Source organism: Paroedura picta, chromosome 4, assembly GCF_049243985.1.
Source record: "Paroedura picta isolate Pp20150507F chromosome 4, Ppicta_v3.0, whole genome shotgun sequence".
Taxonomy (NCBI): Eukaryota; Metazoa; Chordata; class Lepidosauria; order Squamata; family Gekkonidae; genus Paroedura; species Paroedura picta.
The window spans coordinates 37777555-37790313 of NC_135372.1; the positions used below are offsets into that span (position 1 = coordinate 37777555).

General features: G+C 45.5%; 1 protein-coding gene across 9 annotated transcripts in view; it reads left to right on the top strand.

Moving 5' to 3' along the window:
- Positions 1-6119, top strand: part of SEC16B (SEC16 homolog B, endoplasmic reticulum export factor) — a 78637-nt gene extending 72518 nt beyond the window's left edge. For 8 of the 9 annotated variants that reach the window (XM_077332492.1, XM_077332488.1, XM_077332494.1 and 5 more), the window contains one exon: positions 1026-6119. In XM_077332492.1, the coding sequence (XP_077188607.1) occupies positions 1026-1106 (81 nt within the window). In that variant the 3' untranslated portion in view covers positions 1107-6119. The remainder of the gene's footprint in view (positions 1-1025) is intronic. The other variant, XM_077332489.1, reaches the window with a different exon arrangement.
- Positions 6120-12759: the final 6640 nt, after the last annotated feature.

Sequence of the window (12759 nt, forward strand, 5' to 3'; positions counted from 1 at the left end):
CTATTATCAGCTATCCTACAGGAAGGGGCAGGGGGAAGGTTATAAGACCAGTTTGGTGTAGTGGTTAGGAGTGCGGACTTCTAATCTGGCATGCTGGGTTCGATTCTGCGCTCCCCCACAAGCAACCAGCTGGGTGACCTTGGGCTCGCCACGGCGCTGATAAAATTGTTCTGACCGGGCAGTGATATCAGGGCTCTCTCAGCCTCACCCACCCCACAGGGTGTCTGTTGTGGGGAGAGGAATGGGAAGGCGACTGTAAGCCGCTTTGAGCCTCCTTCGGGTAGGGAAAAGCGGCATATAAGAACCAACTCTTCTTCTTCTTCTTCTTCTTAGCTGGACTAAATCTGTGGATTTCCAACAGGGAGACCAGCACTTCCAGACCTCATTTCAGCCTCAACTGCAGGCCTGGCAGAACAGCCCTATTTTACAAGCTCTGCAGAATTGATTATATCCCGCAAGGCTCTGATTTCATTTGGTAGAGCAGTCCACCAGGCTGGGGCCAGAGCCAAAAAGGCCCTTCTTGAGGCCAATTGAATCTCCTTGGTGCCACAAATCCTGGGTAGATTTTGGTCTGCGGATCTTAAAGCTCTTTGGGGGACATATAGGGAGATGTGGTTCATCTCATGGGTGTGGTACTTAAAGATCTACTGCAGGTGTACATGGAAGTTCCCTTTAGCTACCACAGTTACTCCATGTATCAGAGACTTCTTTATCATACAGTCCTTCTAAATGGCACATGCCACTGTGCAAGCATTCCTTGCCATATCTCTTGATGACTTGATCAGGCGAAAGTGCTGGGGAAATGGAGAAAACAATACCTAGGGATGACACCTGAACCATTTCTGCTGGAGGCAGAGAGTCGCCTTAATCTCCAGAGAGAAGCAGAAGTCAGTTAAACACTTCAGATTCTGCACGTACAAAACCTGGACCAGTTTGAAGGATGGATTCAGCTTTTCTAGTTTGCGTTTCCCTTTTCTCATGGCACCATTTTAAAACTTTAAAATTCGGCACAACTTTGTCTTTAGCAGGTCACCGCGGCAGTAGTCTCTGGCTCTGGACATCGACAGCAAAGTTTTCAGCGCCGCTACCCACCACATCCTCAATGATCAAAAAAACCTCCGAGCTATTTCTACCCCTTCTGGCCACCATCCTTTAGCCTGAAGTTAACAGACTGAATGCAATTATGTGGCACGCTCTCCTTCCTCTTGGCGGATGACCCAGCTTCCTGCTGCCCAAGGGGTACCAGCAAAGAATATTTATGAGTAAGAGTCGTGCTTTCCCCTTCCTTGTTCTTTCTGTGCCTTTTAAAATATGGAATACAGTTGTAATCTCTCCCATGTGTAGCGAAGACAAAACGTTCTTGTTCATCCTTGGCCTCATGATCAACAGATTTTTTTTTAAAGAAAGAAAGGGAAGATGATTGCTGCAGTTTCCTTTTGCATTCCACAGGCAAGTGAGAAACCCAGGACAAATAAAAAAAGACTCTAGAGAACTCTACACATTGTCAATCAACACAACTGCTTGCAATCTAGTGATTGGGGGGAAATGCAGTTGATTGGCAAAGCTCAAGGGAGGTATTTGGGGTTTCTTTAGCAACTATGTTATTGGGGACAGCTGTCCTCCACTGAGTGCCATGATCATGTTGAAATCCATATCCAGCTATACAAACTGCTGCAGAAGTAACCTGAACATTCCAGTTCCCTATGCAGAATTACCCAATTCAAAGTGGCTGATTTATTTACCTGCTTTCATTTATAGCTTGCCTTTCTGGCTGAGACTCAAGGGGGAATTATTTAACTAAACAGAATAAATCATCTGATAAACAATATAATTGGGCCAAGATTACATAAGGTCAAGAACAAAAACAGCCAGAGAAGCAGCTGGGCCTTCGGATGACCAAGCATTAAAGATTTCTAAGGGAAGATAGGGAGATCACAAAGAAGCTAAAGGTTTTGTTTTGTTTTGGTTTTTTTGCATCTTTGGTCATTGTGAAAAATGCAGGACATGTACCAAGGCCAGAGCCACTATTTTTAGGAAGGTCATTTGAAGAACTGAGTCAAATTAAGGTGATTAAGTTCTAGACTTACTGGGGAAATTAAAAAGCAGTAAGTTTTGTAGTGGTGGTGCTATGGTTAAGAGTGGCAGCTGGTGAGCTGGATTTGATTTCTGGCTTCTCCACATGCAGCCAACTGTCACAGCCCTGACAGTGCTGTTCTCCTTAGCAGTCCTGTCAGAGCTCTCTCAGCTTCACCTACCTCTCAGGCTGTCTGTTCTTGTTCTTGTTCTTGTTCTTCTTGTTCTTCTTGTTCTTCTTGTTCTTGTTCTTGTTCTTCTTCTTCTTCTTCTTCTTCTTCTTCTTCTTCTTCTTCTTCTTCTTCTTCTTCTTCTTCTTCTTCTTCTTCTTCTTCCTGTTCTTGTTCCTGTTCTTGTTCTTCTTCTTCTTCTTCTTCTTCTTCTTCTTCTTCTTCTTCTTCTTCTTCTAGTCCTGATGGCCTATTCCTAAGGGTTCTTAGGGAATTTAGATATGAGATTGCTGGTCTGCTAACATGTATTTATAAGTTGTCATTACAATTAGCCACTACACCCGAAAACCAGAAAGTATGAAATGTTATACTGATTTTTAAAAAGGGGCCCAGAGAGCAATCAGAAAATTATACACCAGTTAGCTTAATGTCTGTCCTAGGCAAATGAATAGAGACGCTAATCAAAGACAGAATTATTAGGCACATAGAGGAACAAAACCCATTGTGGGAAAACCAGCATGGCTTCTTCTGCAATGACGAACGAGAGTAAATTCTTTTTCATTTGTATTTATTGATTGATTTACAGACCGCCCTCTCCACAAGCAGGCTCAGAGTGGTTTACATCAATTGATTAAATCTTTCATAAATAGATTAAAGCATCCCAAAAATGAAAAAAACAAACTATACACTATTAAAAGTTGCCATCCTAGGCATTAAAAACTACCAGACAGAGCCCCATCTCCCACCCCACCTACCCCAGCCAGCTTCAGTCTGGCCTGCAGGGATTGGCTGTAGGCCAGGTGCATATGCCCAGGTTCAAAAAAAAAGGGGGGGGAGACCCCGGAAACGAGAGGAGGCAGGCCCCCAATACCTGTGGCTGCCACGGCCTCAACCATAGCCATGGCAGGCAGTATTCAATTATTATTTTTTAATTCTGAGGATTTCTGTAAGTGTCCCTTGCAAGGGAAAACCTGCACTTGAGTCAGTGCATCCCCCCCCCCCACACACACACACAGGTTCTGTATAAGTGACAGTGATCCTAATTCAACACTGGCACAACGTTTATATAGTTGTAGGACTTCAACAAATGACAGGCCTGAGGATAATCAAGGGAGACAGGTAGATTCTATTAAACACGTCCACGCCACCTGGTTGGGTTCTATGAACGGCCAGCTGCTTTGATGCATTACATACACGTTATGATAGCAGTTGTTAAAATAGGCCTTTGAAGCCACCCAGTGAGTTTCATGCAATTTTCATGATTTTTTCCCCCGTTTGCAAGGGAGGCAAGTGGTTTGAAGGAGGGGGTGGGGGAACCCGACTTCGAACATTAGAACTAGAAACGCTCCTTCTCTTGGAGGGACAGGACGTGTGGAAGAACAGAGGAGTCATTTACTCATTTCATGTGGGGGGATGCCCTGATTCGTGCTTCAGCTCAGTTTTTGTAGGACTTGTTCACTTTAATCGGCATGGATGGCCGAGGGTTGATCCCAACGACAGGGATTTGCCCATTAAACCCATCAGCCAGGGTTAGGCAGTAAAGGCAGTCCCCTGCCTCTGAACATAGCAAGCCAAAGAAAGAGCGGCAAAGCCCTGCAGCTTCTGGTCTGCAAGAAGAAGCTGGGGCGGCCCTCAGAAAGCGTGAAATATCACCACCTTTCCCCCCTCTCCTTTCCCTGCCCTGAATCACTCTCACTACTGACTCTTACAAACCACTGCCTTCAGACACAGCTGTCCTCCCATTTTATTTCCAGGTATGTATCCAGGGTTTAATTTTTTTTTTTAACAGATTTACTCCCCGTCCTGTTCTCTGCCTTAATTCATAGCTTTCTCTTCAGGGCAGTGATGGAAATTAACAGCTCCACCGAAGTCAATGGGACTAGTAGGTCTGGAGAGTTAATTAAGGCGGCATCTCCTGTATCCTGGAGGTGTTCTCTGTGAACCAAGTCAAAGGGGTCAATTGAAAGTTTTCCACTGAAGCCACTTTGCTAGGCAGAGGAGGCCGGTCCATCAAGGGAAATGGGGCAGTGGCCCCATCAACTTAGCCTGACTCTTATGGCCTGCTTCCTTGTTGTCCTTTGCAGATAGTCCAAATGGTGGGAAGCTGTTAGCTATGTAGTTCATCTCTCTTGATTTTGTCTAACACAGGGTTTCCCATCGTGGCACCCTTGGGTGCCTGCCCTGTGTTTCAGAAAAGTAGGTGGGGCCATTGTGGAGGACGACGAAGAAGAATAGCTGGGTTTTTGTACTCCACTTGTCTCTACCAAATGGAGTCTCATAGTGGCTTACAATCACCTTCCCCTCCTCTCCCTACTATAGATACCCTATGCGATAGGTGTAGCAGAGAGAGCTCTGAGAGAACTGTGACCGACCCCGCTGGCTGTATGTGGAGTAATGGTTCTCCACTGGTTGTCTTCTACTGTATGCATTATATCCCCTTCCTTTGGGCTGTTTCTCTCTGTGTGTGTTTATATTCCTAATCTACACACCTCTTGTATGTGTGTTACGTGTTTGGCTCCATCTCCTCCAGCAGCCATTTCATAGGTAGGCCTGCCACCCTGCCTCAACATCCCAGAGCCGTCCACTGGCTCAAAAAGATTGAGAACCTCTGGTTGAACATGGCACTGCAAGCAAATCCTTTCGTGCAGAAGCAGAGGACTCCTCTCCACTCCTCAAGGGTCATCCATGCCAATTCATTGGCCATACCTGTCCTTATGGTTCCTAGTCCCCTATTGGTCGATAGATCCTTAACAATCCACTGGCCAGGCCTACAAACCTTTCCTAGAGAAGCATGTGCAAATAGAAGGAATCCTACTTACTGTGGACCTGAATTGCATGTTGACCTTACAGCAATATCACCTGATCCAGGTAGTTATGTGATCAGCACGGTTGTGGTTGCCTGAAGAAGCAGGTAGTGACAGCTCCAATGATGCTCCCTTGCTAGGGTTGCTAGATGCTGCTGGTGAAGGAAGGGGGCAATTCCTGGGAGTTACCCCCCACACTTAACTGGATCTAGAAGAGTGTCCAGCATGCTGACTTCACCTGGAAGTGATGCCAACACATCGGGGGTGATGTTCTGGCTTTTGGGAAAACTCTGATAAAAAAAATTGGCTTCAAACCAAAACCAAGAGCATCACCCCCCCCCCCTCTCCTGACGACCCTGACATGCTGATGTCACTTTTGGGTGATGTCAGCACTTCGGGATATTCTTCCTGGTTCCAGTGAGTGCATGTGTGGGGGTGTACAGGGACAAGGATTGCTGCAAAAGTGGCTATTTTTTTGGGGGGGGGGTATTCTGAAATCGCCAAAGCAGCGGTTCCCCTGGCCCCAGCGGTTACCTGGCATCCCTATCCCCTGTCCCCAGATGCCATTCTTTTGGAACTTAGGATAACCTCACGGTCATTCAGTGGGTTGCAATAAGGCCTGCAAGGAAGCAGCTATGTCAGCTTCTAGTACCACTCTGGCTATTTGGTTGTTGTGAACGACTGCATTCTCCCAGCATGCAATTCAAGTCTATAGCAAGTAGGACTTCGTTGTGCATGCTTCTCTGACTGTAAAATTCAGGATTAAATTTATGTCTCCTGGGGGTGTTCCTGGAGGGCCCATTGGGGCCAGTGTTACTGTCTGTTTTCATTTTGTCCCTGACCTCCTCTCAAAGGCTCCGAGGAGGTCTGAAGTGGAACCGTTAGTTGCCTTCGGGAGGCGTCATCTGCTGCGCGCAGAGGCGTGTTGGAGGAAGGGCACAGACGTTGGCTCCCTTTGCCGCTCCTTGGCCAACAGCTTATGACAGGGTTGTTTGTAACCATTATTTTGCTAATGGATGTGAAATACTTTCCACTCTGGAAATGTGTGCCATATAAATTGCGTGTGTTATTATTTTCCTTTTCATGCTTGTAATATTTTTGACAGGCTGACAAAACTAATGCAATATACTTTGGCTCTGCGAGCAACACTCCCCTTCCGCCCCCTCCCCGTGCTCACAAGGTGGTGATATTTGTCATCAGCAGGACTCAAAATATTGTTTTATTTATTTAATAGAAATATAGATTAGTTAGAACTGTCGAGGGTGTGGGGGGGGGAGGCTCGGAGTCGAAATGGCCGTTCTGTGGATGCCAGAAAGGGTTGTAAGCTACTCGCCACCAGTGGTAGAGGGAGGGGGTTTGGATAAGAAGAGTGACATAATGTCAACAGCACAAACACTGGAAAGTTACATCATTGCATTGGTATGATGATGTAGAATCCCCCCTGGTTGATATACAATTTGGGGGAGGGGGGAATGCTAGATTGTCATGTCAGCTCAGTGGCATGTGAGTATGTGTCATTGGCATGTCAGCCTTCCCCTCACTCATTTTGCTCTCACGACACTGCTGAGCAGCAGAAGGGACAGCAGATGGATGATGGAATTGGAAGACATGGTAAGCCTACCTTCAAAGAGCTGTAAAGGAGGGTGTGACCAGCTTCAGGAAAACAGCATGAAAGGAGCTTTAACCTTTTCTCTGCCTGTTTTGTTTGTTTAAGGAAGCGATCCCCAATCTTGTCAACTCTGTGGGAGCTTGGGGGAAATAGTAAAAGAGGTTAGTGGGTGCCACCACAAAATGGCTGCAATGGGGGGTGGGGGACAGTACCAATCATAAAATGGCTGAGATTGAGGCAGGAACATCAGGAATGGTGTTAGCGATCAGACCCCTTCTACAGAAGGGCAGTTTTACTGGTGAGAGAGACACTCCAAAATCATAGTGAAGGACAATGCTTGGAACAAAATGAAAGAAAATGGATGCCAGTCAGGAACAAGCCTGGGCAAGGTAAGTCAGATCAGCTAGCTGGCTAATGCCCTCTCTGCTCTGGAGAGAAGTATAATTATGGGAAATTATGAGTCAGGATCTATTGACTCATCCTTGGACTATTCCCATCAACATGCAACATTACTTCCCCTGCACCCACTTACCTTAATTAAGCGGCTGTTATTCAAATCTTAATTCTGTTCACTATACCCATTAGCTTGTCCTGTCCGCTACTTGCAGGGTCATCAAGCCTCTCCCACACCATTGCCCACCCCAGGAGAAACCATCAAGCGATTGTTTTTCTGACAAATGCATCATACCTGCCCTAGGGTATGTTTTGCCCTATATCTGGGGCAACTTGCTTCCCTGCAGTGTGTGTATCTTGGATCCTCTGCAGACGCCCCCACTTTGTTGGGCTCTCTAGCCTCTAAAATCAGAGTGGACATTGTACCATCCGTTGCCAGATCAACCCACTGGGGGAATAATTGTATTTTCACCCTAGTGGATTATGCAACTAAGTTCCCAGAAGTTACCCCTTTGAAGGACATAGAAGTGGAGAGTGTTGTAAAAGCCCTACTGATGGTGTTAACCAGGCTAAGTTTTCCACAAGAGATGGTCACAGATTTGGAGAGTACATTCATGTCCCAAGTAGTGAAGGAACTGTTACAGGCTTGTGAAATCAAACAGCTCACCACCGCAGCTTACCACTCATGAGCAAATGGTCTAAATTAAAGAGTCAATGACACCTTGAATCGTATGCTGAATACCTATGCTGTGAAACATCCTAATGACTGGGATCAGCAACTTCGACATCTGCTGTCTGGTTATTGTGAAGTGCCACAGGAGAGTTCTGGTTTTAGACCCTTCAAGTTGCTGTTCAAATGTCAGGCAATAGCAGCTATGGACATCCTTAAAGATACATGGACAGGATGAGAGAACATTGAAAGTAGAGATATAGTCACCTGTCTTCAGGAGGTACAGGAGAACCTGCAAGAGCCGAGAGCAGCTGCGGCAGAAAACATGCAAAGAGCCTAGCAGAAACAGGCAATTTGGTACTATGCCAAATGCAGAGAGAGAGTCTTGCTAGGAAACCCTCATGTAGAAGCCTTGGAGAAGGCACAAGCTTGGAAGGAGCTTGGAAAAGACCTTTCAGAGTTGTAAGCATGGTTTCAAATGTAAATGATGTGGTAATTCTGAAGGGGGGCAGTGTAAAACGTTTCATGTGAACATAAGGTAATCTGGTCCTTATGGCCAGTGGAAGGCAGAGAGGAAATTGCATTCACAGGTTGGGGAAAGATAACTTAAGGGTAGCACAATTAGATAAATTTGGCACCAACTCTGCCTTAAGAAGAGCCAAAAACTGCATTGAGGACTCTTACAGACCACAGTCTTATCAATTGGTGCGGCACATTTTCCATTTTGAATTTAATATTGTGCATATAGAGGGAAGGTTGGCAGTGGCAGTCTCACATTTGGGCTAAGGGAAGGGGATAAATCTTACCTCTCTAAACAGGATGATAACTGAAGGTTACAGAGATCCCTGATTTGGTATGGTTAAAAGCTGCCTTTAGAGCCTTTAAGAGTCAGTTAAAAACTTAAAATGAGTACTGGTGTTTCAAGAGAAGGTACTGTAAAGATTTAGAGGGTACTGGAAAGAGAGAAAGCTAAAAGACAGTGTAACAAAGTGTTTTGGAGAAAAACTGGAACAGAAGCCTTTCAACATAAAACTTTAAGTCACTGTGAAAAGCTTAAGAAACTCTCTTCACCCTGAAACATAAGAACTAAAGTCTGTGCATGTATTGGTTTTACCTCAGTTATCTATACTGAGGTATCTCAGACATTTTCAGCCCCTGATTTTACCTGACCTTTCCCCTTTATGTTAAAAGCATTGTTTTGTTTTGTTTTTTTATTTCAAAATGCCTCGTGTGCCATTTACGTTGCTTAGAGGGGGCTCCTAAACCTTCCCACAGGTTCCTGGGCTGAGCCTGCTGCCAAAATATTGTACTTTGACAGGGTTGGACAGCTAGAGTTCTTCAGCTAAGAAGAAAACAGATTACTAGGGTGGCTCAGTCAGAAAAAGAAAGAGAAAAGGAGGGGAAAGCTTGCCTCTGGAGGAGGGGACGTGTGTGTGTGTGTGAGAGATACTTCTCAAGGTTAAAGATTAAATCAGGCACCAGAAAACACATCAGTGGATGCGGTGGCTCTAGCAGGCATTCTGTTGGGGATTGCAGATGGATGACATTTTAAACCTGCCTGCTATGAAAGGATGTTTTATCCCTGGAACTCTTGTTGCCCTGCCACATTCTCTTCAGCGTGCGACAAAGAGATGTCAGGGCCTACAGATGGAGGTAAGGCGTTCCCGTCTGCCTCCCAGTTGTCTGCTGAAATTCTCACTTCCCTGCTGTAACTTCCAAGTTGTTTGGTGCTGACCTGGACTCCCAGGTTGTGGTTTATTACTGAATGCAGCCCTCAGAAGACAACATCTGGGATTTCATTCAGGACATGATCAAAAGATAACCGGCTAGACTCAATGTGCAGTATCCTGCCAGAAACGATCTCCTTTTGGCACTTCTGGAGACACATCATCTCAGGAGCTGGCAGTGTCCTTGGAGGTCTTTCCCCCTTTATCATTGTATCTTTACTACCTGCCTATTTCTCCAGGAAGCTCATGGCAGCAGAAACAGGCTGTCCTCCATTTTGTCTCAAAACGAACCATGGGAGGTAAGTTAGGCTGAGAGAAAGAGACAGAGGGAGCGCACCAAGGTCACCTACTAAGTGGTCCTGTAGCTTGATTGAACCCCAGTCTCCTCATAATTTAACATGAAAAATTCTCTATCATGCTGGCTTTCTGTTCCAAGGTGTTCAAAATCTTGTAGGCCTCTATGTTCAACTGTGTTTTGATTTTCAGGCATGGTATGGGTTTTTTTCTTCTCCTCTGATATTCTAGAGCACAAGGGCCTAATTCTATCTTAGGTTATCCTCATACCCTCCCCAACTCCAGCACAATGAGTTTTGATTAAGTGTCCCTTGTGAGTTCTATACCAAGAACTTGGTTCCCAGGCAGCCTATTTGGATTAGGATTATAGCATGTGAATTCTCCCCATGCCAGTTTCCTGATCGAAAATGGCCTGGAAAGCCACTCTTTGCCCCACTGTAGAAAAGTGACATGTACCTCATGGGACAACCACTCTAAGGGCATTTCTGCACATCAGTAAAAATAGCATTATGCTAGCTGAATGGCAAAGTGCTAAATTTTATTCTTCCTAGCCCCTCCTCATCTTTTTGCTGTCTCGCCTTTGTCTGCCACATTTTCACGTATCTCATCCTCCATAAGTGCAGAACCAGCCCAGGAAAACAGCGGTGAATAAGGGCAGAAAGAGCCTTTTTCCTGCTGTCTATGGTCTTGATCTGAATTGGGCCTCAGTGTGCATAAGAGTTGTGTCCAGAGCACAGATTTCTGACCACAAGGTGGGGAGGGATTGAGGTGCAGTGGAAGAACCTCTGCCTCACATGCAGAAGGTTCCAGGTTCAGTTCCCAGCATCTCTGGTTGAAAGGATGAGGCAGCAGGTGATGTGAAAGACTTCTACCTGAGACTCTGGGGAGGTGCTGCCAGTCTGAATATGGACAGTGATGGATTGATGATTTCGTTCAGTATAAGGCAGCTCCATGTCATGGAGTGAAGGAAGCGGCAATGATAATGTAGCATGTTGTTGGAACTCAGCATGCATAGAGTAGGTTTTCTGGACTGAGTACTAATTAGCACTGTCTCGCATTGGATGCTCACCACCGAGGCTACCATGCATATTCTCCACAGACTCCTGGAGAGGATGTTAGAGTCTATATTGAACCATGCGGAAATCTGCAAGCAGGCACTATGCCTGCAAAGGGACATACCAGGGATCCTTATACAAAGAGAGTAGGGCCCACGTCCTATAGACATTTTATATAGACAACTGTGGTCTCATCAAAAGAAAAACGAGCTTTTTCCTTTGCATTCTCAGTGCTAACATCTCATATTAGTCAGACCCCATTGAATATCATCACCTGCAATGTGTTTAGGAGTAGCAGTACAGTTTTTGTATTAATTGTGTCCCTAGAAACCCGTCTTGCTCGTCAGCTCTGTATTGTGTGGGTTGGTAAAGAAGCAACACAATAATAGACCCCCCTTTCTTGATGTCATTCCTTTGTATAAAAATAAAAGAGCCAGCATGGTGTAAGGGTGAAGAGTGGGGATTTGTAATCTGGAGAGCTGGGTTTGATTTCCCGCTCCTCCACAAGCAGCCAGCTGGGTGACCTTGGGTCAGTCACAGTTCTCTCAGCATCACAGGGTGTCTGTTGTGGGGAGAGGAAGGGAAGAAGATTATATGCCACCTTGAGTGAAAAGTGGGGTATAAAAACCAACTCTTCCTATATTCTAGTGATTAATCTAGAGGATTACCTGGGCAGTATACCACAAATAAACCCATTGAAATGAATGAGAAATAACTTGGCAGAATCACCCACAGAGAATAGCACAGAAAAGGATGCTGCATCAAGCTATGGTAAATGAGCTGGAGTGAAAGAGTTGGCGGTGGTGGTGGTGGGGAAACAGTTCCTTGCAGATTGAAAGTCAACAGAAAAAGTAGTTCTGCAAACCAAGTCCTGCAACGGCGAATCCTGGTACATATCATACCAGGAATTCTATGGTGGAATGGCATTTCTGTTCGCAGAAGAGGGGAGGCACTAACTTCCGCTGATTGCCCCCTTCCCACTGTAGACTCACTTTGCCCTTCTAATAATTCTGAGGTTCTCCTGACTCTCAGGAATAATACAGCCTCACTAGCCTGTATTAGGAAGCGGAAGGGGGAGAATTCCGCTTTGCAAAGTTCATGGTTGGCTTTATGTCACTCTTCCTCTGGACTGCACCCCATCATACTACAGGGGATGGATTCACTTTTTCCATCTGCCAAACATTGTGCCGTATCGGTCAGGGATCCTGAAGCAGATCCATTCTTCCAAAAGCGCAAGGTGTGTACCCTTTGGCTATCCTCTTCAGCAAACCTCTGCCTTTCATTTCACCCAACGCTAGGTGTCTCTCTTTACTTTGAAGACAGCTCAGCTGTCCGTGGAGAGGAATGGATTTTGACAGGCATTCAGTCAAAAGTAAGGAAAACGCAAAGCAGAGACTTGAAACCCCGTTGGTCCTTAGGGGGGCACAATCTATACCCTTCAGTAAAGAGCGCAGATTCTTATTTAGAAATCAAAACCACTTAGAGAACTTTCCGCAGCTTAAAATGGTTCCACTGGCCTGTCTCACTGCCAGCCGCTGAGCTCATACTCACTAAGATGAAAAATTACTTAAGTAGAAGGGGGGAGGGGGGCAACAGCAGTTGTGGGGTGAATTGCTAGAACTTAAAGGTTTTTGATTTATTTAAATAAAACACCAAACAAATAAAGGGGGCAAAACACCTGACTGCATCATGCTTCATGTGGCCGGTCTGATGTTTAATCAGGCACAACAGGCCTTTTTGCGCATAGCATCAGCATGCCAGAGCAGCTTACATCCAGGCCTTGGATCTGTGGGGTGTTTTAATGTGTGGGTGCCAGCAGCCTGACTAAATACCATGCTGGCCCCATGGAAATCTGCAGGTGTCTACTTTATTTGTATGTCTGAGATCATATAGAAACACAGCCATAGACTGTGTCTCAGAAAGTGCTTCCCTGTGCAAAACAGTCCTGCATTTAACAGGATAAC